The following is a 16,764-nucleotide window of genomic DNA, read 5'->3' as shown; positions in this document are numbered from 1 at the left end:
ATGCATTTCCTGGAGACTTATCCTAACCTTAACCATAACCAACACATGCTTAACCTAACACTTACCCTAAACCCTAATCCTAAACCTAACCAAGTCTTCACCCTAAAATTAATGATTCCCCTCATGGGGACTTCCAATTTGTCCCCATAAGGGAAGCCAGTCCCCACACATGACTATGTAAACAGATGTAGGTCCCCACAAGTATAGTAATGCTAGACCACACACACACACACACACACACACACACACACACACACACACACACACACACACACACACACACACACACACACACACACACACACACACACACACACACACACACACACACACACACACACACACACACACACACACACACACACACACACACAGGAAAGGCATGGCTCGTGGATTCCTGACGAAAAAATGAAAACAAGGACCAGACGCTGCAGATCTCACCACTTAAGCCGTATTTTCTCATATTACAGCTTAACCTCTCAAAGTGTACTATTTCAAAGTCAAAGTACACCTAATAAAAAACATTACCTTCTTTTAGGAAGATACTTGAAGTCCTATGTTTATGAACACATTTATTTCAGTAAATCTAGAAGTAACAGATTGTAGAAACACTCTGTTGTAACTTTAGACTTTATTTAAAAAGTCTCCTTCACTATTGTCACATTTTACCTGCCTGCTAAATTGATAATATACCAGAAATCAGACAGCCACTCCTTATTGATTTTAGTTTGTTAGTTTAATTTCATAGAAACAAACTACCACAGTCCTGGTTATCTTTATAATCATACAGTCGTGAGCAGTAACAGATTTAGTTTTTAGTCTTGGTGCTGTGGTTAAGAACTCAGATCTCTGTTAAACCTCAGACTCAGAATTTAAGATGAAATATGACTTATAGTAAAACTAAATAACAGGTCTGCAGTTTGTATAGCTGTTTTTCAAGTGTGTAGATTCTGTTGACATGTTTATGCATCAAACATATAACATAACTGTGTGTGTGTGTTCATATGTGTGTGTGAAGTACATGTTTTATGCTTAATAAAGGTGCATGTATAATAGGCGACACATTCATGTTTATATTACGGGACTAGTTGATGGTGGAAGCCTCAACATGACGACATGAAGTATGTACATATTAATATGACTTGTTATATGGCTGCAGGATTTTATATATATACACACACACACACACACACACACACACACACACACACACACACACACACACACACACACACACACACACACACACACACACACACACACCCTTCCTGCATGCATGCAAGTACAGTGGCTGCAGAAAATATTTATAAATATATTTAAGTCGTTTCCAAACAATATTTCGAATCATTGTCAGTATTGGTTATTGATAGTCAATTCATGTGAACAAATGATAAATGTATAACTTTAAATGGAATCTATTGCACAATAAAGTGTGCAAAAACAAACTCATGTTTTTACATATAGTATAAATACGAGGCAAACGTTTATATATCTCTCTTACATGAAGAATCTAAAATATATATATATATATATTAGGGCTGTCAAGTTAACGCGTTAATAAATGTGCGATTAATTTGCGATTAATCGCGATTAACTGTGGACAATCATGCGATTAATCGCGATTAAATATTTTAATCGACTGACAGCCCTAATATATATATATATATTATACAATAATTAAAAAAAAGCTGATTCCAAGACCGTTATATTTACAAGGGAACTTAAGGACTTGTGTTCTTCCTGAGGGAGATGCTTGTCTGGTGGTCCGTGTTGATGTTTTGACCCAGAAATCTCACCCGTCTCTGTTTTATAACATCTTCTCCTCTCTCTGTGTCTGTAGTTACAATCTGCCTGTTATTCCCCTTCACATCAAACTGTTTTCTTTGTTATGTGAAGGAATTCAATTCTGCCCTTGAGCAACGCAACTTTATTAGGAGGAAACCTGCTTATTATCTTCCAGTAAGAACATAATGTAAGATAAAGATCTGGCTGTAAAGTTAAATGAAAGAAACAAAAACATTTCTGTCAGTCTGATAACTCTGTGGAAATACGTTTTTATTTAACTATCTACCGTGGATATTCTTGTTGTTTTGATGTATACCTTGTACTAGTACTCACATCAAGCATGTTGTAATCACGCGTACATACTGTAAATGCAACACAAAATAGGTCGTCTCAGTTCAGTCTTTGTTAAAAACCTGAAGGTCTTTTCGGCCATAACACGGAGGAGGAGGAGGAGGAGGAGGAGGAGGAGGAGGAGGAGGAGGAGGAGGAGGAGGAGGAGGAGGAGGAGGAGGAGGAGGAGGAGGAGGAGGAGGAGGAGGAGGAAAACAACAACACAAAAGACAATGAAACATCATTAAAAAGAGTGAAATGTTCAGTAATTTGATGTTTGTGCTTCAGCCTGAAGCTGGAGCACAGAGGACTGAGGAGAAAGATTACTGTGAACATTTCTATCAAACTCATCCCACTGAACTCCTACAGTGTCCTTCACAAACACAGTCACCCAATAGGTCAAACAAGGTCAGATAGTGTCATAACACAGCCGAAAGCTTCTCACTTTAGGGGTAGGGAAGTGAAGGAAAAGGTAGAGGAGAATAAGGAGGTTAGAAGGAAAGACAAAGACCTCATAGGAAAGGGAAGGATAAGAAGAAGTGGAGGAGGAAAGGGGGAGATGAGGAGGAAAGGGGGAGATGAGGAAGAAAGTAAAGAGGAACAGCACGGCGGCCAACGAGAAACTTAGGAAGGAAATGAGGAGGTCGATGATGACAGAAGTAATAAGAAAAAGGAAAGAAGAAGATAAACAAGGAAGTATTGAATTTAAGCAAATAAGGCTGTAAAGATTAAAAGGATGAGGTAAGATATGAAAAGGATAGGGAAGGAATTAAGGAGAAAATGAAAGGACCTTGTAGGGAAATCAAAAAGGGAAGGAAAGAAGAAAGTAGGGACAATAAAGATGAGTACAAATCCATGTAAGGGAGGAAAGGAGGAGCTTAAAGCCGCAAAGACAAAGTAGAAAAGGAAAGAAGAGAAGGAGTTAGAGGAAGAAAAGGAGAGATTGAGAACACCGTCAGGAAGTTTGACGAGGAATTAGTGAAGGGTGGACTGTTGATCTCCTGACATTTGTTACTCCATCCATAAGTTTGACCTCTTCTCTCTTTTATACAACCTCACCTAACATCTTGTTTTGCACCTGACACATATGTCATAATTCTCAAAGCAGTTAGAGCTCCTGAAGGCACCATGTACATAAACCTGCTCCCTTGAGAGGAAGGTCTGTTAATCACAACAAAACGATCTAGATATATTTTGTGCAAATATAGAATACAAACAATGTGTACGTGACCAAGTCTCCGAGCAAAATGGAAACACAGGAGTGTGTGTGTGTGTGTGTGCTTGTCTGAGAAAGACAGAGTGGATGACAGCTTCTGATAAGGATGGAAAACAGAGCTGTATTTTCCTTTGATGCACCCAGTCACACACAAACACGCACACGCACACGCACACACACCTCAGAAATCAGATTTGGGAGCTGTGAGAAATAAATGCATGAAAGGTTGAAAAATGAGGCCTGTCTAATCATTCAATTAGGATCCAAGGCAGATGGTGTACACACACACACACACACACACACACACACACACACACACACACACACACACACACACACACACACACACACACACACACACACACACACACACACACACACACACACACACACACACACACACACCACACACACACACACACACACACACACACACATACACACATACAGACCTGTTACTATTTGTATGTCTCGCTCACTCTCTAATCCTATAACCTCTCTCTCTCAATGTAACTGTATACTCGATCGCCCCGTTTACTGTTAATGAGACACTTGTCGGGCTGCTCTTCATTACCTGAACATCCCATAATTATTTGACTCTATATGTGGAGATAGCTAGCAACATGATCCCTACCTGCAGATTAACCTCTTACATCACCACGGTGTCCTGGTTTGAGTCCAGGTTTGGGATTTGTTGCAGCGAATAAAACCCACACAGTGTCCTTGTTCAGAAGATTATGTTAAGTGTAATAAGGTCAAGCTTAGAATAAGTGTGTTATTCATTATTATAGACACAAATAAAAAAAAATGTGTATCACACCTGCAAAACTATATTCGTTTTGGGGAGGTTGTGGCTCAGTGGTTAGTGCGCTGATCTTCGGATCACGGCACTGGTTTGAATCCCGCTGCAGTCAACATTCCGCTGTATCCTTGGACAAGACACTTCACCCCAAATTGTTCCTGTGGGGATTGCCCACGGTATTGAATGTAAGTAAGTCGCTTTGGATAAAAGCGTCTAACAATTGACATGACATGTAATGTAATGTAATGTCTCCACCTCTATGGTTCGTCTCCCTGTGATCTAATAGCCAAACAACGAAAATGTACATATTGTCCTGAAATTCCCTGCTGCTCTCTGTACTTTAGTATCAGTGTTGCTAAAAGGCACTCAACATTTTGTATCCATTTTATAAATATCTTTATTTTATTGATAATCATGTACCGGAATACCGAGTAAATAATGAAACAAATAATGAAACAGGCATTTAAAGGGTTAAAATCCTGAAAATGATTGAATGTTTGGTAGTTTTGAGTACGTTAGAAGTTGTTTCAGTGATTCATGAAAAAAAAAAAGTAGAAAAAGATATTGATGTATGATGATTTAATAGCAGTTGTAATGGGCGTGTACATTTTTGCCACTGTATATATAAATGGACGTAGTGTCCGTGACGTCACCCATAGGATTCTGCAGAGTTGCCGAGAAGCCCTTAGTAGGCGGAGTCGGCCACTAACGGCTCGACAGTGACGTCAGAGTCTAATCCCGCCTGCTCCAAATAAGGGCAAAGAGGCGGAGCCGAGGCGGGACCTGCTGCCTCCGAACTGGAAGTAAACAGAGCTAGCTCAAGCTAAGAAGCTAAGCGAACATGAAATACATGCATACCAAGTTACTGCTAACAGTGTAGTTCCCCTATATAAACGTTACATTCATAATGAAATGAGACAATCTGCAAGAGAATTAGCTGTCATTCACACGTTAAGAAAAGAAGTACTGATACATAGCAGAACAATTGTGGCGATGTTCAGCTTAATAAGCCTTGTTCAACATAATTTATTTAGCTAATACTACAGCAGGCGAACCAAGTCTGCGTTTCGCTGCATTCCTTGATCTCCAGTTATAACGACGGACTCCACTGCCCAGACCTAACGGAGCCGCAGTGGGCTAGCTCCGGGACGCCGGCTGGAGCTAGCCCCCTGCGGCTCCGTTAGCTCCGGCAGCCACCACTTGGATAATTGGGTCCCCTATTAACATTTGCTCCCGTTTAGCATTATGGGCGTCATAGCCATAGACTATTAAAGTCTTACCCAAGGCCAAATCATAAACTAAAATGTATATGTATGCATAAAGGGTTACGTCCTTAGCTGGCTAATAAGTAACAAGCTAAGCTACCAAGCACACAAACACCTGCGAACGGGGTTAACATGTATAATATTATCATTTTAGACTTCTTGGAAGTTCTGTTAGTACATTCAAGCGCACAGCACGACATTTTAATTGTCTGGTATTTGTAACAATATTCCCAAAAGGCACAATCACCACGAACACGGCTAAAGCTAAAGGGTCAAGTACAGTACTATGACTAACTAACGTTGTAGCCTAGCAGAGTGGACAAGTTGCTGTTAGCTGACAGTGAGGCATGTACATGTCCATCAAAGTGACCACGCCCTAATTGATGCAACAACTTTAAGACCTAATATAAATAAAAGGGTCGTGTTAGAAAACAATTCACTCACAGATTCATAATCATGAAGGTGGAATCTAACTATATCGATAATAATATTTATTGCATCCATGGGTAGAAACATGTTTTTTTCTGCTGTAAAGTTGGGCATTATAACATGGGGGTCTATGGAAATTGCTCCTTTCTGCAGCCAGTCCCTAGCGGCCCATGTATGAACTGCAGTGTGTGGCACTTCCGTATTGGCGTCCCGGCTGTTCCCCAGAGTTTGCCGCTTGGGTCGAAAGGTTGAAAATTCGAGGAGGGCACAAGGGTTAAGAATGTTTTGTTATGTTTATATAAATATTCCTATTATTCTTATTTTTTTGTATTTTACTGTCAAAAAACCCCATAAAGTATTCTAGTTCTGATTAATGAAGGAAGGAAAAGTATGCAGCTTGAGAGAAAGTTGCTTGACTTACACATAAATGATGACATTTCAGTCGATGCTTTTCATGATATATTCACATGTTACCTTGTTCTGTGTGTAGCTGGTACACTGGGCCAGTCAGCAGCAGGATCAGGATGAGAAGATGGCTGGCTGTGTGTTTCCAATGGGACCAGAGAGCTTTCAGCGCTTCACGCCGGACTCCCTGGCGGCCATCGAGCAGCGCATCGCCCAGGAGCGGGCACGACGCAACAAACACTACCAGGAGGTACACACACACACACACACACACACACACACACACACACACACACACACACACACACACACACACACACACACACACACACACACACACACACACACACACACACACACACACACACACACACACACACACACACACACACACACACACACACAACAAACAAGAAATACAACTGAGGGAAATAAAGAAGGAAGTAGAGAAGGGAAGAGAAGGAGGAGGTACATGACAAAAGGAGGTAGGGGAGGAAAGAAAAAGGTCAAGGAGGAGTTAGATGAGGGAATAAGAAGGTGGGCAAGGAAGAAAGGGTAAAGGAGAGGAGATTGAAGGGAATAACAAAGGGAAGTAGAGGAGGGAAGGGAAGAAGGAGGCCAAGAAGGAAAGCAGCAGGTAGATGAGGAAAGAAAGAGGTGAGGAAGGGAATGAGGAGGTACATAAGGAAAAGAGGAGGTATTATTATTTGTATTAAAACCTGACTAAAATGAGGAGTTCTGCACCTCTGCAGGCAGATGTGAGATCTGTTTGAGGGGTGGTGATGATCTCTGTGTGTGTGTGTGTGTGTGTGTGTGTGTGTGTGTGTGTGTGTGTGTGTGGTGTGTGTGTGTGTGTGTGTGTGTGTGTGTGTGTGTGTTTGTGTGTAGGACCTGGGTGACGTGGTGCTCCCCCGGCGCCGGCCCGACCTGGAGGCAGGGAAACAGCTGCCGCGAATCTTTGCCGACATCCCGTCTCATTTGGTTGGCGTTCCCCTGGAGGACATCGACCAGTACTACTTCAAAGGCAAGAGGGTAGGTGACCCAGTGAGAGTGTGTGTGTGTGTTTGTTTGGAAGTACCCCGTCTTTCCTTTTGGAGAATCCCTGGAAGATAAATCGACTTTTGGCAGCACTTCACTTCACTGAAGAGCAGAGAACAGGCAAGCTAGTAAAAGCTATAGAGAAATATGTTCTTGCTGCATCTTAGCTTTTTTCACATATTTTAAAAGATGGTAATATTCAAACATTTTGCACCCTGTTTTTTTATTTACTAATTTATATGTTTTGTTTATTTTTCATGTATAATTTATTTTATTATTATTATTGTTATTATTATTAATAATAATGTATCTAGTTAGTTAGATCGTTAGTTAATTAGACAGTAAGTTAGACAGTTAGTTAGTTTGACAGTTAAACAGTAAGTTGCTCAAACTAAAATAAAAACTTTAAAAAAGCTGTTTTTCTGTCTCTCCTGCAGACCTTCATAGTCCTGAACAAAGGGAAGGCCATCTTCCGCTTCAATGCCACGTCCGCTCTCTACATCTTCAGTCCCTTCAACCCCATCCGCAGAATCTCCATCAAGATCCTGGTTCATTCATATCCTTCTTCTCTCACTGTTCTCTGCATGATGGTCTTCTGCTGGGGGAACCGTGTCTGCAGGGAGGGCAGAGGTTAGAGGTCAGATACAGAGCAGTGTGTGTTTGTGTGTGTGAGTGAGTGTTGGTGTGCGGCTGGGCCACCCTGACGGCTGTGTGTGTGATGATTTAAACATGATGCGTGCTCCATCTCTGCTGCATACAGAGTGTTGGCTTCTACTGTAGTGAAGTGGAAATTAGAACAACTTGCAATTTACTTAACGGAAATGTGTTTTTTTTTACACTTAGTTACCTGTAACACTAAGACATATATGATTTCTAAAACGATGCAGCCCTGTAATATTAATCTACCAAGTGGTACTGTATAGAAAGTATCTAAAAGTGACTTTCATAAATCATACTTTTAACCATATATCAAAATATATCTGTTCAATAGTCTTGTTCTAAAACTGAAAGCTCCAAATGGCCCTTACACATATTCAAAAGTGATAAAAACAGATTAATTTAATACACAAATCAAACGTTTAGAATAAAAATGAATAATGAAAATGATAATGAAATTTTTTATTTAATAATAAAAAGCAAACAAAATAATTATAATAATACGGGTGAGGATTAGGGCCACATGAAAAAAATGTTTTTTTAGTTCTGAGAAAAAAGTCAGAATTCTGAGATTAAAGTCAGTTTTTTTTTTTTTTCACCCTAATCCTCTTTCGTATAATAATATTAATAATGTTGTTGGATAATACACAAATATTTATTTAAGTTCATACTGGCTTTAGTCATTATATTTTTCTTGAATTTTTCGTTTTCTTGGTGCAGTATTACATGGTTATTAATGGTTAATTAATGTGTAGTGACCCATTTCATACATCTGAACTCCATTACATTAACCTGATTACCTTCAGCTGGCATGAAGATCAATGAATTGCTTTAATGGCAAACATAATAAATACACTGACAAATGAGAAGTTGTGAGAATAAGTTATCTTCCTGAATTTCCATCATAAAAAAGGCAAGTAGCCAAAAGAGAAGAGGTTATTAGAGGTTGTGAGAAAAGATGATGTGAAATTAACGTATTTTCTCCCTCCATTAATTGAGGATTCTAATGCAGTCAAGAAGGTATTAGAGTGATTTTGATCACAATACATTAATTGTATTGATTATACTGTAGGTTACATAACATTCATCACACATTTGAACACTTACATAAGGTATACACTTATCATAAACTTTGATATCAGACTGTTTAATGACCATGTGGCTGATTTTAAATTGATAAAAAGTTAACCAGGTTGCAGGGTACAGTACACATTTCTAGAAAACGTTTACTGATGCTGGATAAAAAAATCAAATCTTATAAGACTCAGCAAAACATCTACACACTGCAATACCATTTCCCAGCAACACAGATCTTTATCATTAGCAACAACAATCTTTATCAATCATCATTACAATTTTATGCTAGATTTAAATACATTTTGAATATGATTTTTGCTTTAAATTGCCAATTTTACACCTGCTCCTATAGCAGAATGCTGTCCAGGCATATTTAGAGGTGACGGTGTGTTTACCAATCATGTAAACTGTGTGTGTGTGTGTGTGTGTGTGTGTGTGTGTGTGTGTGTGTGTGTGTGTGTGTGTGTGTGTGTGTGTGTGTGTGTGTGTGTGTGTGTGTGTGTGTGTGTGTGTGTGTGTGTGTGTGTGTGTGTGTGTGTGTGTGTGTTTGTCTGTGTGTCTGTCTGTGTGTCTGTGTCTAAGGGCTCATCCCGTCGGTCGTATTTCTGAGTCAGATATCATCTTGAGCTGTCTGGACAGCTATAAACATGACCAGTAAATATTTCCTATCAAGGTGGCCCCTGCACACACCACACACCCACACAGACATGCACGCAAAAACACACACACACTCAGAATTTCCACCTGTGAACTTTGACCAACTGCCTCTTACAGGTATGTTTGTTGTGTTTTTCACACACCTGTTGGTCAATTACATAACATGTTCATTTGATTGAATGTATTAGAAGACTGATATCTGGTGGAAGATTTTGAATAATTACAGTTTCTTCAAATGCATATGAAAACATACATGGGTTTATACTACGGTGCATTTATTGTGATCCGAGTAAAATAAGTTGGTTGTCTGGCCCAAGATCTTTATCAAGGTTATCATCATTTTGCATGTGATTTAATCTCTTTTGTTTAAGCTTTATTTCCAAAACGTCCCTTAAAAGTGTGAAATGGCATTGATGCATAACGTGCAGTGAGAAGAAATAAGTGCAGAAAACCTTAAAAGTGGTGGAAATTGAGGCATGGTATTATTTTAAATTTGGACCCTTTCTCTAGAATGAGAATATTTTGATGTGATAATTGAGCCTTTTTGAGTAAGTGTGCCCTCTGGATTAAAGTGATTTGCTTCCACTTCACACTCATATTACTAAATCATTTTCAAAATAAGACTCTTAAATGAAGCCTCTGAATTTAATTTTATACGACAGCTGTTCTCATATTTAAATGTTTTAATGTACTTTTGTACGCTTTCTTGTCTAGTCAAGTTTTTTTTGTACCTCAATGTCAAATATAATCTAAAATACGGCCATTAAAAACTTTTTATCAGAAGATCACGTGTGAAGAGATCAAAGTGACATTAGTTTCCAGATTAAAAGAAAATGTAAGGTAATATAAAATAAAGCCTTAATAATCTCTCTTAGGAAATACAGGAGTCAAAGCAGCAATAAGAAACACATTGATTATAAGAATTTTAAAAAGTATAAAAAAGGAGGAGGTACAACACATGAATGGTGAATGTAAATAAATGTATTTATATACGTCTATAGGTTAGGATTATTACCAGTCGCCCCGTCCCACGCTATGCCGGCGTCCTGACAGATATGACCTCACACCCAAAACTCAACACCAGCCCCCCTTCATATCTCTCCCCTCCCTCCCCCCTCACATCACACTCGTCTATTTTTACCGGGGGAGGCGGCGGGTGTTGAGAGACGTCGAACGGTGGACACGCTGCTGTTTTCGGGGGATAAGAGGGGGGAGAGGTCGCCGCGGAGGTGTGGCGCTGCTGATGTATGTGTGTGTTTGAGTGTGTGTGGTCAAAACAAAACTTAGGACAAGTGTGTGTTGTTGTAAGGGTACAAGCTGCAGTGGTGAAGTGGAGTTTTAGTGTGTGTGTGAGTGTTTTTATAAGTGTGTGTGAGATCAAGTGTTTGTTGGATTCATGCCCGACCACAGTGGCGCCACCATGACAAGCCGGGGTGTGAGGTGGACACACACACACAGACGTTGTTAACTGGAATATGTACAATAAATATGCACATATGTTTCATTAGGCAAGAAAGAATAATAGCACGAGGAGAGTGAAATAGAGTAAAAAGAGTAAAATAACTAAAATAAAATATACAAAATAAATGAAATAATGATTAAATATAAAAGATCTAATATATTATATATTCTAAAATAGTAAAATATAAATAAATACAAAACTTTAAATAATAATTTAAAATATAAGTAAAACAGAGTACAATTATGAGATGAGAGGAGGGTAGAAGAACAAACATACGCACACTTGCAAACAAATTGCAATTGTGTGTTTTCTCTGTAGGTAATCAGTGTTAACACCACCTGAAAACACTGTTTGACTACATATCCCATGGGGCTTTGCTTCTGGAGGACACCCCTTTGACTTTGTTTCCCTTGAGGCATTGCTCCAAGAACATGTTAATCACCAGCTGCGTCTCCTGGTTTAAAAACATTGTGTAAGCACTACAGCTTTGGCACAAGATTATTGACCTTTTGTTTTTTTACATCAAGAGTTATTTATAAGTCGAGAGAAGTCCAAGAGAAGTGGATTACATTAATGTAATGACAAATTAAGATGATTAACAATCATGTAAACAATAGCTATTCTCTAATCAGATTCTTAAGCCCAGGAGGCATTAAGGAGAAGTTTTGATTTAATTGATATGCAAACTATAATAGAATTGTAAGTTCTGTTACTAGTTACTTTAATGTGTTTCAAACTGTCTGCAGCAAATGTTGGGAATCCATCCATCCATCTTCTCCCGCTTATCCGTGGTCGGGTCGCGGGGGTAGCAGTTCCAGCAGAGAGCCTCAAACTTTCTTTTCCCTGGCGACATCAACCAGCTCTGACTGGGGGATCCCAAGGCGCTCCCAGGCCAGCGAAGAGATATAATCCCTCCACCTGGTCCTAGGTCTACCCCTTGGTCTCTTCCCAGCTGGACGTGCCTGGAACACCTCCCGAGGGAGGCGCCCAGGTGGCATCCTAACTAGGTGCCCGCACCACCTCAACTGGCTCCTTTCGACGCGAAGGAGGAGCGGCTCAACTCCGAGCGGCTCAACTCCGAGTCCCTCCCTGATGACCGCACTTCTCACCTTATCCCTAAGGGAGACACCAGCCACCCTGCGGAGAAAACCCATCTCGGCCGCTTGTATCCGCAATCTCGTTCTTTCGGTCATGACCCATCCTTCATGACCATAGGTGAGGGTAGGAACGAAAATGGCCCGGTAGACAGAGAGCTTTGCCTTCTGGCTTAGCTCCCTTTTCGTCACAACGGTGCGGTAAAGCGAGCAGTACCGCTCCCGCTGCTCCGATTCTCCGGCCCATCTCACGCTCCATTATTCCCTCACTCGAGAACAAGCCCCCGAGATACTTGAACTCCTTCACTTGGGGTAAGGACTCATTCCCTACTTGGAGTGGACAGTCCATCGGTTTCCTGCTGAGAACCATGGCCTCAGATTTGGAGGTGCTGATCCTCATCCCAGCCGCTTCACACTCGGTTGCGAACCGATCCAGTGAGTGCTGAAGGTCGCAGACCGATGAAGCCATTAGAACCACATCATCTGCAAAAAGCAGTGGTGCAATCCTTAGTCCACCGAACTGCATGTTGGAAATTTACATGCAATAAACAAAATATACATTTACTTCCTTCAGTTTAATTAACATATAGAAACTTTGCATTATTTATAGATTGAAATACATATTTAGACTAATATCTGTTAGCTCAGTATCCCATGATTAATAAAGGGAATATGAACCAACTCAATTAATGATAACATAATTGGCATTTTGATCAGTCATGAAAATATTTGATACATTTGAGGCTTAGACACAAAATGACTCAGGATACTATTCTTTCGAAATAAGAGCATTGGTTACAGTGTTGGCTTTAATTAGAACAGAAAAGTAATTCAATGCTCAGAAAGAAAAAATATTGAGTGATAGAGGTGAGGGAGATATGGAAAGAGGGAGGAAGATCCCGCGGAGGGTGTGGGAGGTGTAATTACATTACTGGTATGGTGGCCTGGGAGGGCCATAACAGCAGGTCTGTCATTACAGCGTAATTATCTCCCGGCGGCACGGGGGGACGTTTGCGTTGTTTGTCAATCGCTAACCCTGTTACCTCGCCATCATTACAGCCGGCACTCAATCAACAATTACCCCGCGGCTCGAACAACTTTCAGCTGGAGTTTGGAGTGTGTTCCTGCTGCCAAATTACAATAATTAAGATTCATTTATAACTTTGATTGACATCAGAGCGAGGGCTCTCCCACCTCATGTGTGCGAAGGTGATACTTAACATGTAGCGCTGCCTTCTGACACTTTGAAAAAGTTACCGCGTCACAATACATGATCCATAAATCACTTCATCTACACCAGGGCTCTCAAATAATTTGGTAACCTCAGATCTGACTTTCACACAATTTGAAAAAATTTGAGAAACCAGAATTAAGGTCTTGTGCTTTTATGCCTCCTTCTTCCCACGTTGCTAAGGTAAAGGCGGCTAATGTTCGATAAGACATCTGTTGGCAAGCCCTTTCAACATGTTCATAAAAACATTGACTTCCATACGAGGGAACAGGAAATGCTAAAATGTTGACTCATGGGGTTTAGGTCTCATTCCTTCAACACTCTATATAGGTCATATACAGTAGGGGAAATTATAATTAGTGAAGTTCTTGAGTTAAAAAAACTTTTTTCTAAGTATTTCTGGGATATCACATTTACAAGAATGGTTTATTATCCCAATTAACCACAAATTATTATTATTAGGGTCTGAAACCTAGGTCGGCGAAGACCCTATTGAAATCGGTCGCGCAGCGACCGATAAACCTGCGAAACACACCCAAAACAGGGAAAACGACCGGCAAAAGCACAGAAAAGGTTCTGAAATCATGACGGCTGATAGGCCGCACGAGTTTTGACGTGATTTGGCGCCAAAGTTCGCATTCGCTCGATGCTAGGCGGTCCCTCGCCATGGAACACGATGATGTCATAACTCAAACTGACATGCTCAGATCTTCACCAAACTTCACATGATGGTTAACACTGCGGCCCTGAACAGCTCTAGGTCAAATCTGATGTTACTTAATTTGGCATTACCATGGCAACGGATCCTTCGCCATTAAACACGGTGTCGCTGTAACTCCAATGGACACGATCCCATCGTCCCCCAATCTTCACTTTTATATCACTGGTCCATGCCTCAACAGCTCTACATGAAATCTGAGATCTCACCATATGCCGTTTCCATGGCAACACATCCTTCGCCAAAAAATACAATGTTGTTGTAATTCAATGGAAAATCGTCCAAACAGCACCAGACTTCAGACTATCATTAATGGGCCAGCCCTCAACAGCTCTATGTCAATTAGGGGATGTCATCATATGCCGTTACCATGGTAACAGATCCCTGCCAGGTGCTCAAAGACGCTTTACAGATATAGTGAAGGGAAAAGAAAAGGAAGGAACAACAAATAAATATATAGTTAAAGTTAAAGTCAAATAATACAAAAACAATCACACATTAAAAGCCAGATTGAAGAGGTGAGTTTTTGTGAGTTTTTTGAAGGTGGTGAGGTCAGTGCAGTCTCTGATGGGTTGGGGGAGTGAGTTCCAGAGGGAGGGGGCAGCGACGGAGAAGGCTCTGTCCCCCCAGGTCCGGTGATTGGTGCGGGTGGGGATGGATAGGAGGTTGGCTTCTGATGACCGGAGGCAGCGGGAAGGGGCGTGGTGGTGCAGCAGGTCTGTGAGGTAGGGGGGGGGGCCTGATTGTTGAGGGCTTTGTGAGTAATGAGGAGAACTTTGAAGTTGATTCTTTGACGGACGGGGAGCCAGTGGAGGTTCTGGAGGACGGGAGTGATGTGGTCTCGGGAGCGGATGTGGGTGAGGAGGGCGGGCAGCAGAGTTCTGGATATGTTGGAGTTTATTGATTAGGTTGGATGGTATGCCGTAGAGGATGCTATTGCAGTAGTCGAGTCGTGAAGTGATGAATGCATGAATCAGGGTTTCAGCAGCAGAGGAGGAGAGTGATGGGCGGAGACGGGCAATGTTTTTGAGGTGGAAAAAGGCGGTCCTGGTGATGTGATTTATGTGGTGGTTGAATTTGAGCTGACTGTCGAAGATGACTCCGAGGTTGCGGATGTGAGGGGGGAGATAGAGTGTGGCTGTCAATGGTGAAGTTGAAATTCTGGATGTCTTTGATACGGGATGGGGGGCCGATGATGATGATGTCTGATTTGGCACTGTTCAGTTGGAGATAGTTGGTTTGCATCCATGCTTTTATTTCTGAGAGACAGTTGGTGAGAGTGGAGTGTGTTGTGGGGGTGATGGTTTTTGTTGAGATATAAAGTTGGATGTCATCGGCGTAGCAGTGAAATTGAAGGTTGTGGCGACGAATTATTTTGCCAAGGGGGAGCATGTAGAGGATGAAGAGGAGGGGGCCAAGCACCGAACCCTGGGGGACACCTTGGGACAGAGGAGCAGTGGAGGAGGTGCAGTTGTTGATATTGATAAACTGATTTCTGTCGGTGAGGTAGGATTTCAGCCAGGAGAGTGCAGTGTCGGTGATGTTGAGTGATGATTCGAGGAGGGACAGCAGGATGGCGTGGTTGATGGTGTCGAATGCTGCGGTGAGGTCGAGGAGGATGAGGATGTTAAGGTTGCCGGAGTCAGAGGAGAGGAGGAGGTCGTTTGTGATTTTGAGAAGATCTGTTTCGGTGTTGTGTTTTGATCGGAAACCGGATTGAAATGGCTCAAAGAGATAATTGGAGCTGAGGTGGGCTTTAAGTTGTGAGGCAACGACACGTTCAAGTATTTTTGACAGAAAGGGGAGATTTGAGATGGGCCGGAAGTTGGACATGATGTCAGGTGTGAGTCCAGGTCTTTTGAGAATGGGTGTGACAGCAGCCAGTTTGGGGAACTGATCCAGATCTGAGGGAGGAGTTAATGATGGTGGCGATGAGTTGGGAGATGGCAGGGAGGCTCTCTTTAACACATTTGGAGGGCATTGGGTCAAGTGTGCAGGTGGAGTTAATTCCAGTCATGAATTCGGACAGTTGCATGGGGGTCACAGGGGAGAAGTGGGACAGGGGCTGTGAGGTGAAGGGGGGGAGCCAGGAGGGGAGGTGGGGGGTGCTGATGAGGGTGTCAGATTGCTGTAAATGTTGCTGATTTTGGTTTGGAAAAACGAGAGGAAGGAGTTGCACTGTTCTGTGGTGAAGGACGAGGTGGCGTTGTCACAGGGTTTGAGAAGTTTGCTAATGGTGGAGAACAGACGCTTGGGGTTGCTGGAGCCAGACTGAATGAGTTGTGAGTAGTAATTAGACCGGGCTGCTTTGAGTGCGTTACTGTACTGCTGGAGATAGTCTTTGTAGATTTGAAGATGGACTGTTAGTGTGGTTTTCTTGTGTTGGCGTTCAAGTTGACGTTTCCTTGATTTCATTTGGCGGAGTTCGGGGGTATACCAGGGGGCGGAGTGTATGAAAGAGAAATTTTTTGTTTTTGTGGGGGCCAGTTCATTGAGACAGAAGGAGAGGGTGCTGTTATAATAGTCCACAAGTTCAGATGGGTTTTCAGAAAGTGGGGGGGGGAGACAGACATCTTGCATGTAATGGAGGCAGTGATT

At 41.6% G+C, this 16,764-nt stretch overlaps 1 protein-coding gene across 1 annotated transcript in view; it reads left to right on the top strand.

Moving 5' to 3' along the window:
* The window catches only part of LOC117465655 (sodium channel protein type 3 subunit alpha-like), a 230,385-nt gene that overhangs the window by 80,402 nt on the left and 133,219 nt on the right, over positions 1-16,764 (top strand). The window contains exons 2-4 of the mRNA XM_034108606.2: positions 6,318-6,482; positions 7,121-7,264; positions 7,708-7,826. Coding sequence (XP_033964497.1) covers positions 6,360-6,482; positions 7,121-7,264; positions 7,708-7,826 — 386 coding nt within the window. The 5' untranslated portion in view covers positions 6,318-6,359. The remainder of the gene's footprint in view (positions 1-6,317; positions 6,483-7,120; positions 7,265-7,707; positions 7,827-16,764) is intronic.

The sequence above is a fragment of the Pseudochaenichthys georgianus genome, chromosome 20, assembly GCF_902827115.2.
Source record: "Pseudochaenichthys georgianus chromosome 20, fPseGeo1.2, whole genome shotgun sequence".
Lineage (NCBI taxonomy): Eukaryota > Metazoa > Chordata > Actinopteri > Perciformes > Channichthyidae > Pseudochaenichthys > Pseudochaenichthys georgianus.
Note: the sequence above shows the minus strand (reverse complement) of the source record. Positions and strands in the feature narration are given on the sequence as shown.